Raw genomic sequence first — 12,305 nt, forward strand, 5'->3', positions numbered from 1 at the left:
TAACCAGAACGTGAGGGAAACATAGCATAAGATGGAGATGTACCTTGACATGACATAGGCCGAAATGGGGACTCTTCCTACCGCCAACAATCGCTGGGTAGAGGAACATCTCCTCTGGACACAACGGACATATTACATAGCCGTCGTCTGTGTTTTTTTTGGCAGAGATTTCTTGCGGGGTGCCATGGGTATCACTAGGTGTTGTTAATTAAGAGATGGTGTGATGGTCCTATGAGCCGTAGAGGTTGCTTTAGAAAGAGAGAGACGCAAGGAATAGGAAGAGAGAGACGCGAGGAATGAGAAGAGAGGGGAAAAAGAGAACAAGACGAGGAGACGACGCAGGTGGCTACAAAAATTATATCCAGCCCAAGCACGAATGTCTGGGGCGTCGAAAAAGTACGTTGGAGTATGGACTGCGACGCTAAGCGAGACGCGACTTCGTCACGCGTCTTAACCTTGGTATCCCGCAGCAATGACGTCGCTATTTTGAAACCAACTTCCGCCGGCACCCGCCGACACCCGCCGACACGAGGCGACACCGATACCAAAAAGTTCCCATTTCCCCTGCGTCCTCACCGCGACGCAACGCGACGCGCATTCATTCAGCTCCCATGGCAAAGCCCCAACAGGCTTTGCTTTCTTCCTGCTCTCCATAGCAAAACACAAATGCGTTGTGAAAGCCAATGTCTGCGTTAACCTGCCGATTGGCAACCATTCACTCGACCTACACAACGACGACCCCAGATCTACAGGTTTGCCACTAAACCACGCATTTAATATATCGACACCGAAACAACCTGGTCGAAGAAGACACTCCGAAAAGGGATGCAAGCCCTCACGCCAGAAAATTCCACCCGGAATTTTCGAAGGGATTTTGACTTCAGATGCAAGTGACAAGTTCGTCTGGCCGATGCCAGTCGACGCGTTCTTGAACGATTTCTTGCCGACATCTTCCTGCTCTGTGCCTCAAGTCGACGTATCCAGCCTCAACCTCAACTCATTAATAGGGGAAGGGCGTGAAGGCCAAGGAGGGAGTGAGAACATGGAAATTTGTGACACCCTTGTACGTCCATCATCAATTTGTCTTCGGTCACTGTTTGCGTCCTTCATACCAACAACCACTCTCCGTAGTTTAAGGCCTTTACTCCATTCGTCGGGAGTCTCAGGGTTTGCAAAACAACCGGATCATTCGACAAAAGATGGCGGGTGTACAGACAAAAAGTGAAACCAGCCATTGCCGTCTATGATATCAATGTCCCTCTCGACGTGGACACAGACATCTCAAGAATGGAGACTTGGATAGAAGTCGCGTGTAGCGAGAAGGACGACCCATTCGAGGACCCTCCCGTTGAGCTCTCCGACGGGGAACTCTTCAATCATCTCGACAGCCATCCTTTCGAATGCGAAGATGAGCCGGGCACGCTTACTCGCGGGAGAGCGCTTGCCCACGCCATCGCTCAACTCGGCTCACAGTACCGAAATTTCTCCTTCTCTATCTTCGTCTTCGGACCATACGCTCGCTTGGTCCGGTAGGACCGTGCAGGCTCAATCGTCTCGCGACGGTTCGACTGGACCTTGGCACCGGAGCTACTCGCCAGCTTCTTCTGGAGGTTTGCGAATGCGTCGCGGGAGGAAAGGGGGACTGATGAGACGGTGACGCGGGCAGACTTGAGCGAGAAAGAGGCAGCTTCCGTGCGCCGAGGGCTGGATCTTCCACCGGACGAAGAAATTTTTACCTACATGGTTTACGATGAACCCCCGCCACCACCACCGCACAAGATTGACGAACACAATTCTAGCAGCCCACCAACATCTCTCAGATATTAACGTTCTCAGTGACCAGCCAGCCAAGAAAAGGCGTCAAGCAAATATACCCCTCCAGCGATGTCACACGACTACAAAAGCCATAAAATCTTCCCGTTCCCACTCCTCCATCGGCCGACATAATTCACATACGACAAGCGTCCTCAGGCGCACAATGCCCCGCTCAACCAGCAGCCTATACTGTACAGCGCTCCCGGTGACACGCTGGGGCACCGCCCGATCCTGAGGTACCCCAGCGCCTTACAATGGACCTCACACCACCCGGCCGCGCGCAGCCGCTCAAGGAACACGTCGTCGGCCACAGCCGCGGGGCAGCCGACGATCTTGAGCTCGGGATCAGTCCGGTTCATGAGCACGTTGGCGAGCGCGTCGACGCCGGAGGTGATGTGGGAGAGGCGGAGGCCGGGCACCGTGCGGATGTGGAGCGGGGCGTCGACGGCGCAGTAGGAGAGGGTGAGGAAGATAGCGTCGTCCCAGACCGAGTAGCGTTCTGAGGGTAAGTAGCGAGCGAAGAACGGGTGCGACGTGAGGTGCACCCTGAGCACCTCCTCCTTCGCAGGGGCAGAGATGTAAGCCTCTTCCTCTATCACGGACGGCAGGGCTGGCGCATCAAGTGAGATAGCGTCTATCCCATCGGACGCGTCGCCGGGAGGAAGAGATGCGAGGTCATTGCAGCCAGCGGGTGCACACCGTCTCCCATCCCGATTCCTACTATGCGAACTTGAATATGTGGCAGTATAGATCTGACGGAAGAAAGTCCATTGGGTCGTAAGAAAGGTAATCTAGGAGCACATTGAGTAGGTCTTTATGGTGCGTATAGCGCCATGATGGGGCCGTACATGTGTTGCGATCTGAATCATACGCGAGTCAAAGCATGTCAAGGCGTACCCCATCGAGCCAAGCCTAAGAGGTGATAAAATCCGTTCTGGTCCAACTGAGATCCTCAACCAGCTCTCTGAACCCTTCCTCCTCACATTCATCGAGCACTCGAGGAGCCGCATACACATGCATCTTCCGAAGCCACATCTGGCGCTCGTCAAAAAGCTTGAGCAGAGCCTCCGCCGATATGTCAGGACACCGTACGATGAAGAGGTACTGCAACTCTTTGCACAGCCCCAGCACCGGCTTGCTTGTGCGCAGCGTGTTGATGACGGCGTCGTCAAAGGCGGGGCAGTCTATGATCTCGAGCTCGGCGCCGGACCACGCCTTGAGCGCGGTGAGGATTTCCTCCTGGGTTTCGATCCGGTCGAGGACGAGACCAGGCGTGACACGGATGCTCAGCGGACCGGTAATGGAGCATTTGGAGAGTATGACCCTGTAGCGCCCGCCGTCGCCTAGGTAGTCCTGTTCGGGTTCGTAGCGGTCAAAGAACGCTTTGAGGAACGGGTAGTCGAGGGACGTCAGTTTGACGGCATCGAGTTGGTCTAGTTTCTTGGGTTTGGGCTGAGTTGTGCTGCGGCGCGGACGTAGCCCGCTAGCAGCCCGGGCTGCATCTTCGTCATCGAAGGCAACATCGCTGATCTCGAGGTAGAGGTTGTACTTGCCCTTCGGAGCAAACGCATCTATCGTGTCGATGAGCACCGTCGACGTGAAGCCGGAAAGACCCGATGTCGGACGGTAGGATGTGAGCTTGAGGGCCAGCCACGGGGTGTCTCGAAACTCATCGTCTTCGTCCTCTTCATCCTCGCCCCCGCCTACTTTGGGTTTGCTGTGCACCCAATCGATGAAGCTCCTCGTGTCGATCGCAATGCTTTCAAGCCATGGGAAAGTGAGGCCCGGGGCGAAAGAGGCAGGAGTGGTTGTGTCCGCCACGCGAGAGACGATGTCGAGGGTGCAGAGCATCCGCGCGTTGCCTATAGCACTGATGTGTTTCATCGCGACGAGGGCGGCAGAGCGGTATTGGGTGTGGATGGACAGAGTGTTGAAGCGCGCGAGATGAGGTGCGAGGTGTTGCATTGCCGTGTCGACCCTTTGACATTCAGCCTGGGGTGCCAGCACCGGCTGCTCCTCCTCCGCTTCGGAGGTAGCAGAGTGAGATAGCAGATGAACTTCCATCCTCTCCTCGTTGCCAGAAGCATCGACGTACGCAGCAACTGAGGACGGAAGGACAGGCGCATCGAGTGGCACAATGATCTTCCTCCAGTAAATGGATGGGAGAGTGACGAGGACGTCCCGCCAGTGACGGCAGACGCGAGCCTGCGCAAAGGGAAAGAGGCGCGGGTTGTCGGGTTTGAGCGGGATCTCCCATCGAGTCTCGCTGTTCACGAGCTCGAATATGTAGCAGAGCGTCTCCGTCGCGAGGGACGCGATAGGACTTTGGTTCTGGTTTTCTGCTGTTGATGCGCGGGGTGTGTGAGTGGGCGAGGACGGACGCGATTAAGCGGTTGGGTACTCACCCATGTTGTCAATAACGAGTGTAATCGACTAGCTTCGAGCTGTGGGGACGAAGGGGGACGATGGAGATGAACCATTCTGTCGAGTCAAGAGCGTTTACATGGTCGGATGGGGATCGAGGACCATGATGCCCCTGAGGCTGAAGCTCGCCGAAACGTGGGAACTTTGGTACACGCGCGTCCGGATTGCACCCGACAACACTTGAGTGCTAACTTTGCCATAGTACAAGCTTGTTGCTTTCCTATGTTTTGCTCAGTGAACATATTTAGGCGTGAAGCTTGATTGACCTGATCGCTCCTGGTTCGCAGTGGGTCGCAGTGGCCTCCAAGCACATGTGTCACCATCTTTCTGAGGCTCGTTTCCCATAACACCTGTCTTCCTCCCTACTAGGCCATGACGGAAAACCCAGGAACCATTGGCTCTTTACTTGTTCCTCCTCTGCCACCAGACCAGCTGTCGCGAAATCAGAGCAGCTCGACCTCCGACTATTGTACGACGACGACGCCCAGCACGGAGCCACCACAGCAGACAATCCAGTCTGATTCACCTGGCATATAACACAGTAGCTTCCTCGCCTTCCGTGCGCTCCTTGAGGGCAAACCACCGCGCTCCACCTCTCTCTCTCTAAGACGTATTCAAATATTTAAAATGTTTGGTTTATTTGCAGGCTTTGTTGATCATGATCCTACCGGTACGTGTCATCCACTGGTCAGTTCCACCTCAGAAGGGCCAAAAGTCACTTCGTTCAGCACGAAGAACAAGCTAAGTACCCAGCATCGAGGAATGCACAGAGCCCTCGTACTCCTGGAACATCTTGAGCATGTATACGAACGTCAGCACGACAGTGTCCAGCATGTGGTGGCCCTCCTCGAGCACCTCCAAGCCCGCGTGCTGTGCCTTCCCTATGACTCCCTTGCCCGAGCGCTGGGACTTGGCGATCAGGGTTTTCATGCCGTCGTCGAGCGTCAGCTGTGCGTGATTGCGGATGGTCACAATCCTCAGGCAGTGAATCGGGAGGATAGAACCAACAGGCAGACCTTGCATATCCACGCCTTGATTTCCGCCTCCCACCTGTACGGCTTCCCATCAGGCCCAGTGAAGCATCGGTGCCTGGAGCGTCAGATAGGTCAAGCAGTCTATATTTATAAAGAAGGACATGATACACAATCCGACTCACCACCCAATCCCGATCTTAGGCCCATGCATGTACTCCTTCGCGGTGACCTCTTTGCCGTCGAAACGGAACCGCGACGGGGCGAGGACGTGCCACTCGATCTCGGTGAACAGCACAAAACGATCGCGCATGTCGTCCGCGTCCGCGTTCGGCGCGATCTTGTATATCCGCGTGGTCTTGTGCCCCGCGGTGGAGGGCGTCTCGCATTTGTAGAGCTTGGCCGTGGCCGTTTGTGAATGTCGCTGAGCGTGGGTTGGGGGTGCTCATTGTGAGGAGCATGGTGTCAGGGAGAAGCCCCATGCTAAACATAAGAAAGATCCTTTTACTACACCACAAGTTTACAGCTCGCTAAACGCTTAATCGATCTTCTTCTCCTCAATACCCGCCTTCACAGCCCTTACCGCCCTCTCGATCTTACCCTCCCTCCACATCGCCATCCCCACGAACGCTGCGCCCGGCCCGAGAAGCACCGAACCCCCTACCAACCACGCGACGCTCGCAGCGACCTCAGCCGGCCCGTCCGCCCACCACAGGCTCGCGAGCAGTGTCGCCCCGCCGCCAAAGCAAAAATCGCGCTTGATGAGATCCACAGCGGCGTCCTCGAGCGAGGCGCTCCCTGCGCTCGCCCGCTGCACAACGGGGAGGAACGTCGCGCGGAGCACAGAGACGTCGAGGCGCGCGAGGAGCGGGTAGATGTAGAACGCGTAGAGCGCGGCGCATGCGAAGAAGAGGAGCTGGTACGCGCGCCGTACGGTCGTATGCCCGTTTGCGCTGGCGAGCGAGGAGGCCTTGGGGGGCGCGTTGGCGGTGGGGGATGTAGAGGGGCGAACGAGGAGGTAGAGCGCGCGCGCGAACTCGACGAGGAGCGGGAAGGGCTGCCATAAAGCTGTCCAGTAGGGCGAGGAGAGTGTGAACATGGCGAGCGTGGGCAGTGCGCAGCCTACGAGCGTGCCGAAGGCGGCGGCTTCCGCGCGCCGGCGGGTGATGATGCCATCCGGCCTGTGCGCGTCGTCGCCTCCCCCGCTCGCCGGGGCTGCACCTGGGATCCGGCGATGCAGCCCCGCGGCGCCGCTGACGGTGAATAGAAGCCAGTACACGGGCATCGTGAGCGCGAACGTCACAACCTGGTACACGACGCAGAACACCGTCGGCAGGCGCACGGCGCGGGGCGCGCCGCGCCGCGCCGCCTCCGCCCACATGAAGAACACGCTCGCGACGAGGAGGGGCATGAGCGTGCCGGCGAGCAGCGGGCGCGCGGCGCGCGTGCTGAGCTGCTGGAAGAAGGTGACGATGATGCAGGTGAAGTCGTCGATGCCGCGCACGCCTGTGTAGCGCAGGCGGTTCGGGAAGAGGGATGCCTCGGCGACGGCGAGCGGGAGCGGGAGTGCAGGGCAGGAGGCTTCGAGGAGCTGCGGGGCGGGGGTGAGCTCGAGGTTGGAGAATATGGCCTGTTTGCCGAAGTAGCTTAGTGGAGCGAAGACCGCGATGGGGAGGAAGCCTGGGAGCGGTCGAAGGTGAGCCTCGTGTTCAGGAGGGCGGGGTGACACGAGGAGGTCGATACTTACGCGTTAGCAGCTTCGAGTCCATGGTGGAGTGAAGGGGAGGTTCAAACTGCTGGCTGCCCAGAGTCTGATGAGTGGTGCGAGTAAAGGGGTAGGCGCCGGGTAACCGGGTTTTGTGGCCCGTAAACGTAAGAGTGATTTGCGAAGATACAGTGGTATGTTCAAAAACTCAAACCACAACATCATGTGTGTCTATGTCATCAACTTTAGACGTCCCTAGTGCGCCGTCGAGCTCCTTTACCGAAGCTAAGACTTGCATTTTTTCAAAAACATCATCAGGACGTTGAAAGCTGTCTCATAAAAGACATAAATCCATGCTCTAGCAGCGAAACATAGCACAACAAAAATAATCGACACTAAGTTAAAACAATAGACCCAAAGCTCCCAAGCAGCCCATACATAAAAACGTCTTCATACAACATCAGCATCGCCAACCCGCCAAAGACAATCCAACCGATCGATGGCAGGTCATGACCCACGAAGCACCCAAGTCATTGTCACTCCCCCTCCTCCTCAACATCCTCCTCAATCGTATCCCCCCGCCTCACACCACTCCCAAACAGCCCCATCCCCGCCTCCTCCGCATCCAAATCCCTCTCCAAATCAACCTCTTCCTCCTCCTCCCCGTCCATCCCGTCCATCCCTTCCTCCCCACCCTCAGCACCCGCACCCACCCTCAACCTCCTCACCTCCCTCCTCAACCTCTCAACCTCCACATCCCTCCTCTCCACCCTCCCCTTCAACAACCGTATATACTCGTTCCCGCACCTCAACAGCTGCAACTTCGACACCGCCCGATTCGGCCCGTCCCCGCCCGCCTTCGGCGGCCCGCGCGGGGGCAGCGCGCCCGGCAGCGGCGCCGCGTCGCCAAACGCACCTGATCCAACCCCGCCGCCGTCTTCCGACGGGAGCGGCAGCGGCGGGAGAAGGATGCGCAGGTCGTCGTACGCGTGCTTGAGCGAGTCGCGCCGCTTCTGTTCCGCGTCCTTGTGCGATTTGCGCGGGAGCGTGAGGGGCGATGGCGTGAGCGTGAGGGGGGCTGGGGTGCCGCCGGCTGGTTCAACGTACGGAGGTGATGGTGAGCATCGATACGGGGGATGTTGGTGCGAAAAACGCGGAAAGGGGGACTCACCAGGAAGAATGGGCTTCGGCCCGGGACTGATGAGCGGCAGCGAGCCCTTCTTGGAAGAGCCGCCTTTCGAGATCGAGGTCGAGGTCGAGGTCGAAGCCGCAGCCGAGGCGCCTTCCTTCGCTCTCGAGCCCTCCTTGCCTTTGTTCCCGCTACCGGCGTCCGCCGGCCCTCCAGCGGTTAAACTGCTGCTGATCCCCAACCGGCCCAGGTTCATAATACTCGCAGGCGTAACAGGCGTCATCGCCGACCTCGCCACATCTACCTGAGCCTGAAGATCCCCACCCTCTCTATTACCTCCTCCACCGGGATTCACACCCCCACCCCCAGGCGGCGTCCTCGAACTGCGCGTGCGCGACGCAGGAGGCGGCATCGCAAGATCGACGGGCGACGGCGAGTCCGCCGCACCAGGCATATCCATCGCCGCCGTCATCGCACTGCTATTCCTCCGCGATCGCCCCGTCGCGTGCATCAGCGGCGTATTTGTCGCCGACTTGGCAGCGCGCGGCAGATGGTGCTTCTTGGGGAACGTCGACACCGACGGACTCATGCGCTTGCGCGCCGTGGCCGCATTCTCGCCGCTCGGTGACGCTGTGCGCTTGTTTCCTGCGCGCGTCACGGAGGAGCCGCTCGAGCCTGCACCGGCGCCTGATCCAGATGCAGACGCGGAGCCGGAGGACGTCGAGGGAACATGCTGCTGGTAAGCGGGCAGCCACGGGCTCGTGATCGGCGAGAGGTCGAGCTCGATGTCCGAGGGCGACGGGAGGGTGTTGAACACGAGATTGGCGGGTGCCGATGCCGATCCGGGGTGCAAGTGGTGCGAGTGTGCGTGCGAGTGGTGGTTGGGGTGGAAGCTGCCCGAGGGTGGGATGTGCGGCGACTGCAATGCGGAGGGGTCCATCGTCGACTGGGGTGCGAAGATGTCCTTTTGGTGTTGTTGCATTGAAGGCATGGTGCCAAAATGTTGTTGTTGTTGCTGCTGCTGTTGCTGGACGCGGGGCATGAACTCGTGGTTCGGGGTTGGGCGGAGCTCCGTGGAAGAGACTGCGTGGACAGAAACAAGGATGAGTGAAAAAGTTTTGTAGTTTGGAGCACGGAACGTAATGACGCCGGAGGGCTAAACAAGAAGAAAAAAACACGTACCAGGTGTAGGGTATGCATCGGTGGAAGATTCGTTTTGGTTCAGCACCGAGGCTTGTCCGCTGATAAGCGCGAGCTGGACCAACGAGCATCAGTAAGATCTAATCAAGACCGAAATGGCGCCCGCAAATGCGCGATAACCATGTGCGGGGCAGCTGCACGTAGCAAGTGCACAGAAGAGACGCGGACTGACCTGCTGCTGGAAGATCTGGTTCTGTATCTGGCTTTGAAGCTGTTGCAGCTGGTGCAGTTGGGTGAGCTTATACTGCTTTTCGAGTAGCATCTGGGGTGTGAGTTGGTTCTGGCCAAACATGTTCATGCCCATATTCGAGGACTGCCCCTGCTGAGATTGCTGGGCGGGGTCTATGCCCTGGAGCAGGCTGTTCATGGAATTCATGATGTCCATAGAGTTCAGGCCAGACATGCCAGCGGCGGCAGAGAAGTTTGCCATGCTGGAGGGCGTGCGCGGGGGCTGACCGGAAGAGGATGAGGAGAGGAGGTCGATCTGGTGGTGGTCTGTGCGCTGGGCGTCTGGGAAGGAGTCGGCGGTGAAGAGGAAGGAGAGAAAGTCCTTCTGTTGGTCCGCCGATGCCCGATTTGGATCCATGACCAAGTGAACGACGAGCGTTGTCGACCCTGAGTTTTGTCGCTGCTCCTGGCGCTGTCTTTTAGGTTTCTATGTCTTCCCTGGACTTGCGTAGGGATGTGATGGGCCTCGGGATGGCCTGGCAGGAGAGGAAGAGGTGTGGTGATGGAAGGGGAGGGGAGGATAAATTGTAGGGCACGGGTTGGGTTATCTGCGGCGCTCGGCTCGGCAACCCGCTAGGGCATTGATGGACTTGTATCGCCATAAAGGGAAGGTGTCTGCCGACTGATTACCCCAAAATGGAAAGCGTCCTCTGTGTGCACGTGTTTGCCACAACAAGACCCGCCGCGCCTGCACGTCCTCTGAGCACTGGCACTGGCACTGGCATCGACACTCTCCACCTCTTCTTCCCTTCCCGCACAGAACACTTGACGACCTTGACGTAGCCATGAACTCCCACCCACGCGGCCCACCTGTACGCTTCAACTCTTACTACAGCCCCAAGAAGCAACTTCTCGGAAACCACGCTGGTCAGGTTGCCCCCGCATGGCGCGGCGTTCCTCCAAAGGCACCAGACCTTGCAAATGGCACCTCATCACTAGGAAGCAAGATCCTCCTCAGCCGCCTCCCCACGGACGTAGGAGAGCTAGAGGTCGAGGTACGTCCACCTACCACACCCCGCACGTGCGTCTATGGGCCCACAGCTGATCCACCTTCCTCGTCCAAACAGGAACTCTTCAAGAAGACCGTCGGCCCCCTCCGCGAAGTCTTCATGATCTACAACTCCCAGGGCCGCTCCAAAGGCATGGCCGTCGTCGCCTTCCAGCGCGCCGCCGACGCCCAGGTCGCACGCCAGCGCTACGACGGCAAGTACATTGACGGTCGTAAGTCTCCTCCTTTCCATGTCGTCCCATGCGTCTGCATGGGCCGGCCTCGTGCAAGCGCCCCTCTCCAACCATATTCGCCCGCGACTACTTAGGACGTCCGATCAAGATTGAGATTATTGTCGACTCCACCTCCACCTCCATCGCCCCTGCCACGCCCGCCGCTCCGTCCGCGCCTACGCTGCTGAACAGGATTGGAGGCATCAATAAGCCTGCCAATCCGTCAATTGCATCGCGAATTGGCGCGCCGGTGGGGGTCGTGCCCGCCGTCAATGGGACATTGTGCGTGAATACGTCTTCTCGGTATTCGGTGGTTGACAAGAGTGCCTTAGACAAACGAAAGCGCGCGCGGTCCCACAAGTGAGGGTCGGAAGTGCAGCTTCAGGCCCTCGACGCCTCCGGACGAAGAAGGGGCCCAAGCGCGTCAAGAAGTCCGTTGAGCAGCTGGACCAGGACATGGACGAATATGTTGCTGGACGGAGCGACTCATGAGACGCGCATAGCCCGTCGCCCGCTTTCAATGTGCCCTGCCCAACGCCTCCATAGACTATGCATTCCTTCCTTTCTTTTGGCTATTGGTGTCACTGTCATTTGCGAGGTTACTGCCATGAAAACACCATCCAGCTCACTATGAGCGTGGACCTTACTGTCATTTGCTTTCCTGATCTTTGTATATAATGTAGTCATTGTTGCTATTACGCCGTCCTCATGGATAATAATCCACTAAAAACGTTAATTTTGCGGATGGATGATGCTGCTTATTGCCAAGACGAAAGCAGCGTGTTTGGTTCGAGTACTTCATACCGGATACCCAATATCTTCGTAACGGGTCACAAAACCCGGTGGCCCGGCATGTTTAGCAGGGAAAGATGTGTTGAAATATTTAGAAGTTTGGTTTACTTGCAAGCTTTGTCGATCATCGATTCTACTAGCACGACATATCATCCACCGGCTGGTCTTAACGCTAGATGGGCCAAACTTCCCTTCGTTCAGCACGAAGAGCAGACTAAGTACCCAGCATCGAGGAATGCACAGAGCCCTCGTACTCCTGAAACATCTTGAGCATGTACACGAACGTCAGCACGATAGTGCCCAGCATGTGGCGGCCCTCCTCGAACACCTCCAAGCCCGCGTGCTGTGCCTTCCCTATGGCTCCCTTGCCCGAGCGCTGGGACTTGGCGATCAAGCTTTTCATCCCGTCGTCGAGCGTCAGCCGTGCGTGATTGCGAATGGTCACAATCATCAGGCAGTGAATCGGGAGGAGAGAACCAACAGGCAGACCTTGCATATCCACGCCTTGATGTCCGCCTCCCACCTGTACGGCTTTCCATCAGGCCCAGTGAAGCATCGGTGCCTGCAGCGTCAGATAGCTCAAGCAGTCTATATTTATAAAGAAGGACACGGTACACAATCCGACTCACCACCCAATCCCGATCTTCGGTCCATGCATGTACTCCTTCGCGGTGACCTCCTTGCCGTCGAAACGGAACCGCGACGGGGCGAGGACGTGCCACTCGATCTCGGCGAACAGCACAAAACGATCGCGCATGTCGTCCGCGTCCGCGTTCGGCGCGATCTTGTATATCCGCGTGGTCTTGTGCCCCGCGGTGGA

General features: G+C 57.7%; 6 protein-coding genes across 6 annotated transcripts in view; 1 reads left to right on the forward strand and 5 right to left on the reverse strand.

Annotated features, from left to right (window-relative positions):
• Positions 1–2,571: 2,571 nt before the first annotated feature.
• Positions 2,572–4,326, reverse strand: CONPUDRAFT_138661 (uncharacterized protein). Its single transcript, XM_007773211.1, has 2 exons — positions 4,221–4,326; positions 2,572–4,157 (listed from the first exon to the last, which is right to left on the reverse strand). The coding sequence occupies exons 1-2, from the start codon at positions 4,222–4,224 to the stop codon at positions 2,728–2,730; spliced, it is 1,434 nt and encodes a 477-aa protein (XP_007771401.1). The 5' UTR covers positions 4,225–4,326; the 3' UTR covers positions 2,572–2,727.
• Positions 4,327–4,980: 654 nt separating this feature from the next.
• Positions 4,981–5,607, reverse strand: CONPUDRAFT_60452 (uncharacterized protein; the record flags this gene model as incomplete). The annotated part of the gene is made up of 3 exons (XM_007772910.1): positions 4,981–5,187; positions 5,256–5,328; positions 5,396–5,607. Coding segments are annotated over 3 exons (492 nt in total), but the record flags the coding sequence as incomplete, so codon positions are not given.
• Positions 5,608–5,686: 79 nt separating this feature from the next.
• On the reverse strand, positions 5,687–7,015 carry CONPUDRAFT_108199 (uncharacterized protein). The gene is made up of 2 exons (XM_007773212.1): positions 6,958–7,015; positions 5,687–6,890 (listed from the first exon to the last, which is right to left on the reverse strand). Exons 1-2 carry the CDS (start codon positions 6,977–6,979, stop codon positions 5,749–5,751), a joined length of 1,164 nt encoding a protein of 387 aa, XP_007771402.1. The 5' UTR covers positions 6,980–7,015; the 3' UTR covers positions 5,687–5,748.
• Positions 7,016–7,279: 264 nt separating this feature from the next.
• On the reverse strand, positions 7,280–9,976 carry CONPUDRAFT_145615 (uncharacterized protein). The gene is made up of 4 exons (XM_007773213.1): positions 9,417–9,976; positions 9,227–9,299; positions 8,087–9,127; positions 7,280–8,008 (listed from the first exon to the last, which is right to left on the reverse strand). The coding sequence occupies exons 1-4, from the start codon at positions 9,828–9,830 to the stop codon at positions 7,452–7,454; spliced, it is 2,085 nt and encodes a 694-aa protein (XP_007771403.1). The 5' UTR covers positions 9,831–9,976; the 3' UTR covers positions 7,280–7,451.
• A 220-nt stretch (positions 9,977–10,196) lies between these two features.
• Positions 10,197–11,553, forward strand: CONPUDRAFT_167377 (uncharacterized protein). The gene is made up of 4 exons (XM_007773214.1): positions 10,197–10,467; positions 10,540–10,693; positions 10,789–10,975; positions 11,026–11,553. The coding sequence occupies exons 1-4, from the start codon at positions 10,258–10,260 to the stop codon at positions 11,183–11,185; spliced, it is 711 nt and encodes a 236-aa protein (XP_007771404.1). The 5' UTR covers positions 10,197–10,257; the 3' UTR covers positions 11,186–11,553.
• A 146-nt stretch (positions 11,554–11,699) lies between these two features.
• CONPUDRAFT_60585 (uncharacterized protein) overlaps positions 11,700–12,305 on the reverse strand; it is a gene marked incomplete at both ends in the record, with an annotated part of 1,663 nt that continues 1,057 nt past the window's right edge. The window contains 2 exons of the mRNA XM_007772919.1: positions 11,700–11,867; positions 12,233–12,287. Coding sequence (XP_007771109.1) covers positions 11,700–11,867; positions 12,233–12,287 — 223 coding nt within the window. The remainder of the gene's footprint in view (positions 11,868–12,232; positions 12,288–12,305) is intronic.

The sequence above is a fragment of the Coniophora puteana genome, assembly GCF_000271625.1.
Source record: "Coniophora puteana RWD-64-598 SS2 unplaced genomic scaffold CONPUscaffold_10, whole genome shotgun sequence".
NCBI lineage: Eukaryota > Fungi > Basidiomycota > Agaricomycetes > Boletales > Coniophoraceae > Coniophora > Coniophora puteana.

Bases quoted from the DNA above. Each gene is read 5' to 3' on its own strand.
- CONPUDRAFT_108199 (XM_007773212.1), bottom strand. From the start codon at position 6,979: ATGGACTCGAAGCTGCTAACGC. The intron at 6,891-6,957 runs GTAAGTATCGAC...GACCGCTCCCAG, and splicing joins GGACTCGAAGCTGCTAACGC to GCTTCCTCCCCATCGCGGTC.
- CONPUDRAFT_145615 (XM_007773213.1), bottom strand. From the start codon at position 9,830: ATGGATCCAAATCGGGCATCGGCGGACCAACAGAAGGACTTTCTCTCC. The intron at 9,300-9,416 runs GTCAGTCCGCGT...TCGTTGGTCCAG, and splicing joins ACCAGATCTTCCAGCAGCAG to CTCGCGCTTATCAGCGGACA. The intron at 8,009-8,086 runs GTGAGTCCCCCT...ACGTTGAACCAG, and splicing joins GCCGAAGCCCATTCTTCCTG to CCGGCGGCACCCCAGCCCCC.
- CONPUDRAFT_167377 (XM_007773214.1), top strand. From the start codon at position 10,258: ATGAACTCCCACCCACGCGGCCCACCTGTACGCTTCAACTCTTACTAC. The intron at 10,694-10,788 runs GTAAGTCTCCTC...GCGACTACTTAG, and splicing joins CGGCAAGTACATTGACGGTC to GACGTCCGATCAAGATTGAG. The intron at 10,976-11,025 runs GTGCGTGAATAC...AGAGTGCCTTAG, and splicing joins CCCGCCGTCAATGGGACATT to ACAAACGAAAGCGCGCGCGG.